Source organism: Martes martes, assembly GCF_963455335.1.
Source record: "Martes martes genome assembly, chromosome: 10".
In the NCBI taxonomy this organism is placed as follows: Eukaryota; Metazoa; Chordata; class Mammalia; order Carnivora; family Mustelidae; genus Martes; species Martes martes.
The window spans coordinates 112,327,555-112,341,620 of NC_137898.1; the positions used below are offsets into that span (position 1 = coordinate 112,327,555).

Sequence of the window (14,066 nt, forward strand, 5' to 3'; positions counted from 1 at the left end):
TGATTTATTGGTTAAAAGGTCCAGAAAGGTTTGCTTTGTAACACAGACACAGATGGCAGATTTAGACTGTTGTAATCAGTGATCAAAATTTGCCTCCCTGGCATCACTTTCTCCTCAGTGTATTAACATGCTCAGGTCTCAAATGAAAGAAAACAAAATTTCCTAGACTTCACCTATTCCTCAAGTCCTTACCTCACTGAACTTCTTTTAATTTATACAAATTGTGTCCATTATTTCCTCATTAAGCTACTATAGTGTGGCCTCTCCTCACCCCACCCCCAAATCATCAGTGATGTTTTCTCAGTTCTTACCTTAGCTGACTTTTCCTCAGCTTTGGATGATGTGTGACTATTTCCTATGTGGAAATTCTCTTCCTTTGCCCTCCACCGCCTCTCCTACTTTTCCTCCATTTCTGTCCCTGTTCTTTGTGAGTTCTTCCTTAGTCAACAAACTTTGTCACCTGTGTCTTCCACAAAGTGTACTTTCTGTTATATTTTCAGTTCATCTAGACCATCACCTGGTAGGTAGCTGTTCATACACAAATAATTCTTCAACTAAGTGGTCTATGCCTTAAGGTTAGTTATCCTCAGTGTTCCATTCTTGGACCTCTTCTTTACTAATTTTATTTATTTTCCTTGATTGATTTTTATCTGTTTCAAAATGGCTTTATCAAGTTATCTTGTGGACTGAGTTCCCCTATCCCCTTCATAAACCTTCCCATACCCTTTCTCTTTGATAGCATTTAACTTTATCATGATTAAATAAAGTCTACATATACAAAAGTACTCAAACCAAGTTAAGAAAATAGAAAATTTCAGCTTCTCTGCTTGGCCATTCTATATGGAGTAAACATGGCAGGCTTGAACTTATAACAACTTCATCAAAATAAATACCTGTGCATAATGCAAATATATAAATTTGATACTTGAAAGTTACTTTCCTTTTTTTAAGATTTTATTTATTTATTTATTTGACAGACAGAGATCACAAGTAGGCAGAGAGGCAGGCAGAGAGAGAGGAGGGGAAGCAGGCTCCCCGCTGAGCAGAGAGCCCAATGCGGAACTCGATCCCAGGGTTGACTCGATCCCAGGATCCTGGGATCATGACCTAAGCTGAAGGCAGAGGCTTTAATCCACTGAGCCACCCGGGTGCCCTGATAATTGAAAGTTTCTACTAAGTTCTTTTACTTATATTACTAGTCACAGACAAAATTACTGTATACCTATATCATTGGGTTCACCTTTGACCTGTGAACGATAAGCCTCAATAGTTGATTTACTCCAATAAGTCACTTATATATACTGATATTAAAGAGTATTGTAAACCATTATTGCCTTTATTAAACATTGTACAAGAGGTCTTAGCTACTTCTGTAGTAAAAGAAACAGTATCTGTAAAAAATAGAAAAAAACAAGCCCTATTTGTTACAAATGATGTAATTTTTATGCAGAAAACACTAAAGAATCAACAGATAAATACTTAGATTAAGAAATGTGCTTAAGGAAAAAAAGAAATGTGCTTGAGTTACTGGGATTAAAATTCATATGCATTAATTAAAATAATCCTATTTGTTGTAATAGACACATCTCAGTGACTTAACAATTTTTTATCCAAAAAAAAATCCCCAAATCAAAAACTAGTGTTCGCATCTTTTTAAATTGACATTCCTCATGCCAGTGAACCTTAGATAGTAAGCTCCATGGGAATAAGAGCCACATCTTAGTCATTTACTGCTGGTATTCTGAGCAAAACGATCTTTCTAAAATGTAAAGCCATGGTGTAGTGCCTCTCCAGCTTCAAGTCCTTCTAAATATTCCTCATTACTTCTAGAATGAAAGCCACGCCCCCTCGCATGGTATGCAGCTTTGCACGAGCCGGTCCACTTCAGCTTTATCTGCCCCATATCTGCTCCTCAACACTGCTTCTCCCAAGGGCCTGTGGTAACTCTCTCATCCATGCCTCTCTGCTTACACTTTTTTCTCTTGGAAATGTCTTTCTCATCTTCTTTGGTAATCAGTCATCTTTTAATTTTTCTTTAACAGCTCAAATACCATCAGAATGTCTTCCTCCGTCCTCCCCCCTCTCTGCTCTCTCTGCTCTGTCCTCCTCACCCCTGGGATCAAGTCCGAGCTTTGTCCTTCCTTCCTGCCTCCGTAACACTCTTCGTATCTCTACTAGGACGCTCACTTGTTACTTCTTTCTCTCCACACCAGCCCGTGAGCCGGCAAGAGCAGGGACCCTGTGACTCCTCTGTCTTTAGATTCCCAATGCCTGCACAGGTTTGAAGCCCACGAGATATTCAATAAAAGTTTACAGAAGAGGGAAGATCAGAGTGGAGGCAATTCAAGTGAGAACAATGACATATTTATCTCAAAGAGTGGCTGTCGGGGTGAAGAAAAGGTAGTGGTTTTAAAATAGATATGGCTGGTGCAGGAGCACTTCTGAGTGCCTGGCTTGGGAAATATGAGCATCTCGACGGGAAATCCAAAAAGAATAGCGTTATGGCGGGCGGGGGGAGCGGGGGATCAGAATGCTATTACTTAAACTTCGGTAGTTTTCATTGGTAATTATGGCCACATTAAAGAATTGAAAAATAGAGATTTTTTAATGCCCAATAAGATATGTTTTAAAATTAAAATTAAATTTGTATGTACAGACACACACGTACATAATCAGATACAGAACAAAAGTGTTGTGGAACGAGTTTTCAGCATCTAGCCACGTCCTCTCCTCTCTCTCTCCTTGATTAAATGGCTTGGAGGCCAAGGTAGTAATTTCTGCTTTATATTGTCCCATGGGGATCACAGAGCCTTGTCAGCACCAATAATCCCAAACTTTGAACTTCTGAAAACCAAGAAGAGTCTACGATTGTAGGAGATAAATGTATCTTTCCATCTACATCTGAGTTCCTCTGCCAGAGGCATTTAATACATTTCTAAATGGATGAGGCTTTAGAGCAGTTCCGAAAGGTGTGCAGGCTGTGTGCGCTGAGTGTCCCCACCACTCCTGTGGTCCTCTGAGGCAGCCGTGGGGAGACCCGACGTTGCTGCTACAGATGACCAGCGCTCCAGCCCACAGCCAGACTTGAGAAACAGCCCAGGAGATACGCCCTGGTTTGTGTGCTTGAGAAAATGCTGTGACCCTCCGCACAGCATTACGTCATGTCTGTCTGTCTAGTCCAGATGAGGCTGCTTATCTGCTCTGTGTACCGTTTTGTGTGCTGTACATGCTCCCTGGTCTCTCCCCTTAAATATTCCTTTCCAGCATTCCGGAGTCAGTACAAGAGGCTGGCTCCGGTCTCAACCAGTGTGTCTTTCTCTCCCCTGACCCCCTGGTCCTGGCACTCCAGATGAACTATGTCACTGTGACACCGCTTGTGCTCGACTTTTCTCTTATGCCTTAGGAGCTCTTAGAGTCTGCTTCTTCCCCCACCAGCTTATTAGGCATGTAAACCTCCTGATCAGTGTCAATTAAAGGGTTTCCTTGGCTTTTATGTTAAATGTTTAGTAGAAGAAAAAAAATGGGAATCGAAGACTAGAGGCTCCTTGCCTCAACTATACCCCAAGTAAAGTGCTGGAGCAGCACTGGAGCCGTGTGTCTGATTCCGAAGCCGTGCTCGTCCCGCTCCCTCACATGACATCATTCCCCCGGGAAGGTGGATGATTTGTAGTCATTAGAAAAAGAGGGAAAAACATCCATACTTTTAAAAACAGAGTTTTACAAGTGACTTAAGAGGCATGCCTTGTGAGGTGACAAATGACTCTTGGGATGGCAGCCATAAGTAATTATCTGTGTACCCCACTCTTTGGCCTTATATATTCTTTTCTGCCTTAGGTCACACATTAACAACATTCTTAAGTAAAGATTTATAGTGTTGTGGTGATTAATGTATCGTATCAACTGAACTGGACCACAGGGTTCCCAGACATTTGGTCAAACATTATTCGCTGTGTTTCTGTAAGGGTATTTCTAGATGGACTGAGTGAAGCAGGTTGTCCTCCCTAATGAAGGTGGGCCTCACCCAATCAGTTGAAGACCTGGATAGGACAAAACTGCTAAGTAAGAGGAAACTTATCTGCGTGCCGAGTTGAGAAAAATCATTTCCTGCCTTTGGACTCAAATTAAAAAATCATGTTTCCAGGTTTCCAGGCTGTCAGCTTTCAGATTATCCTGGGTCTCCCGCTTGCCAACCACAGATCTTAGGACCTCCATAATTTTGTGAACCAATTCCTTATTTTTTTTTCCAATTCCTTATTTTTTATAGACACACACACACACACACACACACACAAACTATATGTACCAGTATATGTGTGTGTGTGTACCTGTGTACACAAAAACAATAGGCTTGTAGCCTATTGGTTCACTGGTTCTGTTTCTCCAGAGAACTCTGACTAGTGCAAGTGTTTTCTGCCTGCCTTTTCTTCGGAACTGCCCCCAAGCCTCTCATTATCTCTCTCCCTTCATGACACCCACTCTCATTATGGCTCCCTCCTTACAGCTGCTTTAGAACGCTGCTCACAGAATCACTGCAGGGAACTTGTTTTTCCAGGAACACTGCCAGTCACATCCTATTACCCTCCCCCACTTGTACACGCTCTCTGTCCCTCCCATGCACATGTGTACACACTGGCCTTCACACAGTACATCAGCCGTCCAGTGGATCTTCCTGTGATGATGAAAATATTTCAGATTTCTGAGCTGCTGCCGTATGTGATAATGCAGTTCTCCAGAGAGACAGAACCAACTGGAGAGATGGATAGACAGACAGAGTTAGACGAGGAAGCTGGCTTCTGTGATCATGGAGTCTGAGAAACCCTGAGATCTGCAGCCGGCATGCTGCCAGGAGAGCCAGCAAGAGAGCCAGTGGGGCAGGGACAGTCCTAAGTCTCAGTCCAAAGGCAGGAGAAGCCCAATGCCCCACCTCCAACGCAGTGCAGCAGACAGAAAGAATTCTTTCTTACTTGGCCTTGTGTTCTGTCTGGCTTTCAGAAGGAATGGATAAGTCCCATTCACATGAGCGAGGGCACTCTGCTTTACTGAGTTTCCCACTTCAAATGTTAATCTCATCCACAAATGCCCTCACAGACACCCCCAAAAATAATGCCTAGCTACGTATCTGGGCACTCCCTGGCCCAGTCATGCTGACACATAAAAGTAACCATCACACTACATGTGGCTACTGGTTACTTAAAATACAGTTAGAGCAACCAAAGAACCAAATTTTTAATTTAATTTAATCAGATGATTTAAATTTAAATAGCAATACATGGCTTATGATTACTGTATTGGACAACAAAGCAGTAGATGGTCTCAGTCCTAGACTAGAGCTTTAACTGATGCTCTAGGACCATTCAGACTACTTCTCTGTGTATAGCTTCCACCTGGGCTTGAAACATTCCCTCTGGGAGAACCATGCCACAGTGTAAGAAGTCCAACTACCCTGAGACCACCATGTTGTGAGGAAGTGTAAGCTAGCCCACGTGGAGAGAGTGCATTGACAGAGACACACACAAAGACAGACAGAGACCTGTCTGTTCTAGGCATCCCATTTGAAGCACCAGAAATGTGAGAAAAGGAACCATATTGGACCTGGAGCCCAGTCAGGCCTTCAAATGACTTCAGCCAGAGCTGCCACCTGATTCTAAGCATATGAAAGCCTCAAGCAAGAAGCTCCAGTTAAACCCACAGAACCATGAGAGAGAGTAAATTGTTCTCACAAGCTACTAAGTTTTCTGGTGATTTACAAAGCAATAGATAACCAGAATAAAAACATACTAACAGAATCAAGGTTCCCTATTTCTCTGGCTTCCTTAGTTCCCAATCTTCTTTTCCTTTCTGGTTCCCACCTCCTTGCTTTTTGGTGGGGTAAAGTTGTGTGCATAGAACTGAATTTGGGAAAGTCACAGTGATCTGGCCTTCAACTATCTTGGATTTCTGATCTCATGTTTAAAAGGCCTTTTTAAATAAAGTTATACTGTTTTCTGTCATGCTTTCAAATAGGACAATTTGGCTTAAGAGAGAGAGGGAGAGAGAAAGGACTCAGACAAAATCACAAATGAGAGGGGAGAGATAACAACCAACACCACAGAAAGACAAACAATCGTAAGAGAATTTTAATGATAAACTACACCAACAAACTGGACGACCTGGAAGAAATGGATAAATTCCTAGAAACATAAATTACCAAAACTGATACAGGAAGAAATAGGAAACTTGAACAGACCAAAGCAAATAGACTGAATCAGTAATCAAAAAACTCCCAACGAACAGAAGTACAGGACCAGATTGGCTTCACAGAGGAATTATACCAAACATTTAAAGAAGAGTTAATGCCTGTCTTATCAAACTATTCCAAAAGAAATAGAAAAGGAAGGAAAACTTGTAAATTCACTCTATGAGGCCAGCATTACTGTCATACCAAAACAGGATAAAGAGTCCACTAAAAAAGAGAACTGCAGGTCAATATCCCTGATGAAAATAGAAGCAAAAATCTTGATAAAATAGTAACAAGCCAAATTCAACAATACATTAGGAAAATCATTCACCACGATCAAGAGGGATTTATCCCTGAGTTGCCAGGGTGGTTCAATATTCACAAACCAGTCAACGTCATACGTCACATCAGTAAGAGAAGAGAAGAACCACATGATCACCTTAATAGGATGCAGAAAAAAGGATTTGACAAAGTTCAACATCCAGTCATGATAAAAACCCTCAACAAAATAGGTTTAGAGGGAACATACCTCCATATATAAAGGCCATATATGAAAACCCACAGCTAGTATCATCCTAAATGGGGAAAAATGGAGAACTTTTTAAGGTCAGGAATAAAACAAGGAGGGCCAGTCTTACCACTCTGATTCAATGTAGTACTGGAAGTCCAAGCCACAGCAATCAGACAAGGAAAAGAAATAAAAGGCAACCATATAGGCCAACTTAGATCAATGTTTGCCTTTCTTTCCTTACTAAAGGCCATAACTACTTAATACAGTCTAACATGCTGGTCCTTTTTGGTGTTTATCTCTGAAAAGCTGAACCCCAGAAGGCATATATCTGTGCTTCAAGATCAATATTTTAGTATTTTCTTTGCTGCCAGAAGAAAATGGATGGGAGGAGACAGGGATGTGTTGGGTATACAGCCATGTGATAACTACGGGGTAAATAATACCTCTTACATATAACAAGACTAGTCATGTAGTGAGAGCCTATGTGTGCCTCACGTACAATTTTAAAATTGTGCTATTTGACACAATTATATAGCCCTGAACTGTATCCTTCCATCTGATAGTACTTTTAATTCCAGGAAGCTCAATATTTATAAAAATTCAAAAGAAATTTATTATTAAATGTCCTGAAGACAAATGTTTAGAACAAGTTTACTATGTTACAGTTGTTCTCAGTATAAATGACACTAAACAGACTTTGGATCTGAAATGTCATCAGGACTCACCACAACAGTGATTTTTCTTTTCCATTCCAGTTCTAAGAACAAAAGGAATTGGCTATGGATAATTCATATCATTTCAATCAACGAAACTCACGTAACGGACTTCCACCTGAGAAGAAAAACAACTTCCTTGTATCTGAAGATCATGGACAGAAAGTCTTAAGTGTACTGCAGAATTTTAGAGAACAAAATGTCTTTTATGATTTCGAAATAATCATGAAAGATGAAATAATCCCATGTCATCGCTGTGTCTTAGCAGCATGCAGTGACTTTTTCAGGTACTTCGCCTACTGTGTGTGCCTCAGATTTTGTGTTAAGTTATGTTTCATAACTACTGAATTTCTCCCCTACAGGAGCACGGAATGGTAATTTTTAATTCTTAAAATAAAAACTAATTAGAACCTAGATTAACTAGTGAATTTTAAATATGAAAATTTAAGACTACCTTTTTTTTTTTTTAAAAAGATTTTTAATTATTTATTTGACAGAGAGAGGGAGGGAGGGAGGGAGCACAAGCAGAAGGAGTGGGAGGGGGAGAAGCAGGCCTCCCACCGAGCAGGGAGTCCAACTCGGGCCTCGATCCCAGGACCCCAGGACCAAGACCCAAGCTGAAGGCAGATGCCCAATGACTGAGCCACCCAGGCGCCCTAAGACTACCTTTTTTAATAGTTCAGGTCTTCCCAGGTCAGCATATCCTAAGGTTGTATGGACCACTGGTCCCTTGGAAAAAAAATTGTTTTGATCTAGAGCCAGTTTTGTTTGGAGGAGTTCTTGCACTGTGTTGTTCAGGAAAAAAAGGAGAGGACAAATGGATTAAAAAATGGAAGTATAATTCAAAGGAAATGAATTTGAGAGGAAAACTGAGTTTAGTCATGTATCCATGTGCTAAACAAGGGAGAAGGACTCACAGAGAGGATTTCAAGGTTTCTTCTCTCTTTAACAAAGAGAGTCCTATAGGGGAAAAGTACCTCCAGAAGCATTTCTGGAGAACTCCCAACTTGTTCTGATTCCAGGCAACCTTCTGAATATAACTTGGTTCCCCCATAGATCATCCTACAGGGAATGTCCTAGTCATGACACTGTTCAAATGCCCTGTGGTGACAGTGGGTTTCTGATTCTGTAAGGGTAAGTGCCAGACACAGGACCTCAGTACCGTGGTAAACACATCAAGGTCATACCGGCCTGTGAGTCCTCTTGGTCAGATGCATGAGCCTCTCCTGGTGACATCCTGGCCTCAGCCCTCCCAGTCTCACTGCAACAAATTTAATCCTAATTGCAGTATTTGCATTATGTTCAGTTACAGAAATAATTTTTATTCAAAATAAGCAGGACTTAAATCTCTAGTAAATAAAATTTATAAAAACAGAGTAAGATTTAAAATGCAAATACACTAGGTGCAAGGCAGCTTATACTCATTTTAATCCTTAATTAAAACTGCTACTTTGCCACCGGCATCTGCTTAGACCTCACCCCTGTTGTTCTGGAGTGAATCAGCCAAAGTGTATTGATAGTCACTACTCGCTGAACTCCCGTGCCTGGGGGTTTTCCTGCTTGAGTGGGGAGCAGTGGCTCGGTGCTGCATCCCACATCAACGGGCACATGGAGGCTACACCTTCTCCCCACCCAGACACTAGTTCTTTCTCTGTTCTTTTCATGTCTTCTCTCTGGTAACCTACGCTGTTCTTTGAACTCCACCGGGCCCCTCACTGTCCCTGTGCTCTGCCTCTCGGTGGTTCCCCCAGTTTCTCCCCAGCTCTGTTCCATTCCAGGTTTTCTTCCTAGTAGCTCCATTCTGTTCCCCCATCTTCTGCCACCTCCTCCTGACAGGAAGCTGGATGCTCTAACGGTTAAGTACCTGGCCTCTTAATACACAGGCCCTAAATCCAAATCCTGGTTCTGCCACTTATCAGACATGACCTTAAACAAGTGACTTAATTTCTTCAGGTCTCAGGTTCCTTATTTGTAAAAATTAAGATAATAAATAAGAACCTAACTTACCGAGTCATTATGAGGGTTAAATGAGATAATGTATATGTACTGTTTAGAACCCTGTCCACTACATTCAACTAACACTAGATGCTATGATTACTGTTATTTCCAAACCTAGCAAAAAATGGACATCATCTGGTGCAAACACCCAGGTTGATTTCCCTATCATGTTAACGAAATAAGAAGTTCCCGTGAGCATTTGGATTGCAGGCCTCTAGTCTTCATGTAGAGCTTATTTATTAAATGTATCTGCACATAATTTCTGCACAATATTTTGTTCATCCTACTCCTAACTATTATGGATCTGCTTTAAATTTTTTAAAACTCCTGTTAAAACAATTAGGGGCACCTGGGTGGCTCAGTGGGTTAAAGCCTCTGCCTTCGGCTCAGGTCATGATCCCAGGGTCCTAGGATCGAGCCCCACATTGGGCTCTCTGCTCAGTGGGGAGCCTGCTTCCTCCAATCTCTCTCTCTGCCTGTCTTTCTGCCTACTTGTGATCTCTGCCTGTCAAATAAATAAAAATCTTTAAAGAAAAACAAAAAATAGAACAATTAAAATCTTCTCCCTGCTTTGACGTAACACAAATGTCCATGTTATAATGTCCTAGATTCTTTATTATATATAGTATTTTACTAAAGGAATACCCAGTTCATATAAAAATGGAAACAAATAGAGACTGAAATTCTGTAATTTACACTCTTGAGTGATGAAGCCACTAATTCATAGTATTTGTGTTATCAAGTTCACTGAAGTACTGGGAGGAAAAATGTAAAACAGCAGGAAAACGTGTGATGCATGAGAAGTGCACTTTATGATGATTTTGGAAAATAAAAGTTATAAGTGAGATGTAAAGTCACAGAAGACTGAAGAGGAGTCACACATATTGTACAACCACTTTATGGTAATACGGCAAATTTGAAATGGATGGTAACTGGGTACTTTAAGGATGAACAGGAGGAAGTACAGAAATATGACCTTACTTGTGTCTTCTCAAAGAAAAGGTAGAAGCTGGTGATAAACTAAAAATGTATAGCATCTGACAGAAAACATTTTCCTAAGATAATGGTAGTACCTAATGTTTTGCATTGATTAGCTCAGTGATGCCTCTGAACACTCAGTGAATTAGACACTACAAGTATCCCCATTTTCAGATGAACTGGCAGCACAATGAGGCCCTCCCCACCAAGGTCACACAGCGAACAAGTGACAATGGCCAGACACCCACCCAGGAAGCCAGATTCTAGAGGTCTGGCTCTTAATATTACCCTAAGCTGATGATCCATGTCTTCATAATGCAATGTCATTGTCATCTTGGTTTCATATTGCTCAGCTGACATTACTGAGATACCGTACATGATGCAGAACGTGTACGTAATTTGTGTAACTATATCCACTGGTGGATTAGGAAGAACCCAGTGGCCTAGTGGGCAAGTGTCATCCTTCCTTGTCCTGAGGGGTGTTCCCATATTTGCAGGGCTCCTCGTACTTCTCAGTCGGATACTAGTGCTTCCTGAATAGCTTTGCTTACCCTCTAGAACAGACTCTAAGAACTAAACTGGTTCCCCGCAGAGTACTTGAGCACCTCGGGGCACTGCTCACACAGGTATCCTGGACAATAATGGTATAGACGCAAACGAGTATTAAACCAGAACCCACACCAGTCAGTCCAGTCTTACCAAAGGTACAGCTACTGGGGGTCCTTAGTTCTTTCTTGTAGCTCTTTCTCTTTAATCTCAGCCTCCGCTCGCTGTCCACTGACAACCGCCATAGCAGGTCTGTGTGAAAATGACTCATGCTGGATCTGAAGTCAATAGAAGGATGGGTGGCAAGACTGGTCTACCAAAACCAAGAGTAAAATACGTCTTAGTTTCCTGCCCAAACACTTACAAATAAGTTACATTTTCACTTAAATTGAGCCCCTCAAGTTCCCACTTCCTGAGACTCTATCCTCTTGGCCAGGTGGGGTGAATGACAGCTCCGAAGAACTCACAAGAACTTAAACCCGGGGACCACCTGCATCCCCCAGTGGCTGTCTCTTCGGAAACTTACTTTTAGCCTTTTGGGTCGGTGTTTAGCTCCATCAAATCACATTCCCTTTTTTTCCTCAAGTGCTGCATGAAATGTATCTCCTTCGGCGTGTATTTAAATATATCTCATGTGGTGGATTTCCCACATAGACTCCTTGGAGACATCTGATGCCTCACAGCATTCCACCTTCCCCATGTTTCACTGCTGCCAAGCTGAAAATTACTGTGCAAGATACTTTTAAACCCTAAACTCAGAAGCATTGTATATTTTTAAGTACATATATAAAATATACATTGTATATTTTTAAGTACTCCTAGTTATCACCTGCAGAGTTGATACTAACTCAAAAAAAAAAGGAAATTCAGCCACTAGAGAGAGTTTACCCTAATTTTATGAATAATATTTAAGAGCACGCAATTAGTTTACCAAATGTGACTCTTCTTACAGCCTTCTTTGGATGAGTTGCAATAGCTCGGCCATCACGTACGCATTTTGTAGTATGGGAATTATGTTCAGGTCTTAAAGATAAACAATGTGGTATACAGCTCTTCTAGATAATTCATAAAGATAAACTTGACCTGTCTGAAATATATTTTAAATCAACCTAAGGGTCAAGGAAGCGCCTGGAAGGTAATGTTGACAGCTAGCCCGGAATGATCTCTTCCCATGTGTTCTTCTCTGTTCTTCACCGTTGCAGGGCTATGTTTGAAGTAAACATGAGAGAGCGAGACGGTGGGAGTGTCACCATCACGAATCTGTCCTCCAAAGCTGTGAAGGCGTTCCTTGACTACGCCTATACTGGGAAAACACAGATAACAGATGAGAATGTGGAAATGTTCTTCCAGTTGTCCTCATTTCTTCAAGTCTCCTTCCTGGCCAAAGCTTGCAGTGACTTTTTAATAAAAAGCATTAACCTTGTCAACTGTCTACAGTTACTATCTATATCAGACAGCTATGGCTCCCCTCGCTTGTTCGATCACGCCCTCTACTTTGTACAGAACCACTTTTCCTTGCTATTTAAATCCAGTGATTTCTTAGAGATGAATTTTGGAGTCCTGCAAAAATGTCTGGAATCAGATGACTTAAATGTCCCCGAGGAAGAAACCGTCCTGAAAGTTGTCCTTAGTTGGACCAAACATAACCTAGAATCAAGGCAAAAGCATCTGCCTTATTTGATTAAAAAAGTCCGATTACATCAGTTATCTGAGGAGACGCTTCGAGACTGTCTGCTCAACGAGGAGTGTTTACTCAAAAGCACGAACTGTTTTGATGTGGTCATGGATGCCGTGAAGTGCGTGCAAGGTTCTGGCGGACTCTTCCCCGACGCTCGGCCATCCACCACTGAGAAATACATCTTTGTCCACAAAACCGAGGAAAACGGAGGCGACCAATACACATTTTGCTACAATATCAACAGCGACTCCTGGAAAGTACTGCCACAGTCGCACCTGATCGATCTGCCAGGGTCTAGTCTCTCTAGTTATGGAGAGAAAATATTCCTGACTGGGGGCTGCAAGGGGCCGTGCTGCAGAACCGTGCGGCTCCACATCGCAGAGTCCTACCACGACGCGACTGACCAAACCTGGTGCTACTGTCCGGTTAAAAACGATTTCTTCCTGGTATCAACTATGAAGACCCCAAGAACCATGCATACGTCAGTTCTGGCTCTCAACAGGTTATTTGTCATAGGTGGAAAGACCAGAGGGTCTCAGGACATTAAAAGTCTCTTAGACGTTGAGTCTTACAACCCTCTTTCCAAAGAATGGATGTCTGTTAGCCCCTTACCCAGGGGCATATACTACCCCGAAGCCAGCGCATGCCAGAATGTCATCTATGTCCTCGGGTCGGAGGTAGAGATTACAGATGCCTTCAACCCATCGCTCGACTGCTTTTTTAAATACAACGCGACCACTGACCAGTGGTCTGAACTAGTAGCAGAGTTCGGGCAGTTTTTTCATGCAACGCTGATCAAAGCTGTCCCAGTAAACTGCACACTGTACATATGTGACCTTTCCACCTACAAGGTGTATAGTTTTTGTCCAGATACTTGCGTCTGGAAGGGGGAAGGCTCTTTTGAGTGTGCGGGCTTCAACGCAGGCGCGGTTGGGATTGAAGATAAAATTTACATCTTGGGCGGTGATTACGCCCCGGACGAAATCACAGATGAAGTCCAAGTCTACCACAGCAGCAGGTCGGAGTGGGAGGAAGTCGCTCCGATGCCAAGAGCCTTAACGGAATTCTACTGTCAGGTGATTCAGTTCAATAAATACAGAGACCCATGGTTTTCTAACCATTTCTGAAAGGAGCATGTGCTTAGACATTTTAAAACTATTCCAGTTCTAGAAACCTACCATAAATCTGCTAACCGTAATAGTTGGTAACAAGGCCTTTACCTCTTAGTAAAATAAAATGTACCGTCTGTTAGAGAATCACTATGAATGTAAGCATATATGACTTAGCAGTTGCCAGAAACTTCAAAGACAAAATACATTTACCAAACATTATACTGAATATAACTGAATCTTGGAGAATCCAGAACACTTAGTATTCTCATCTGTAAATAAAACTCGTAGGCGTTGCTGTCTTGATTTTTAGAGT

General features: G+C 41.7%; 1 protein-coding gene across 1 annotated transcript; it reads left to right on the forward strand.

The window, feature by feature from the left end:
- Positions 1-7,504: 7,504 nt before the first annotated feature.
- On the forward strand, positions 7,505-13,768 carry KBTBD3 (kelch repeat and BTB domain containing 3; the record flags this gene model as incomplete). The annotated part of the gene is made up of 2 exons (XM_080815641.1): positions 7,505-7,728; positions 12,166-13,768. The coding sequence occupies exons 1-2, from the start codon at positions 7,508-7,510 to the stop codon at positions 13,766-13,768; spliced, it is 1,824 nt and encodes a 607-aa protein (XP_080671767.1). The 5' UTR covers positions 7,505-7,507.
- Positions 13,769-14,066: the final 298 nt, after the last annotated feature.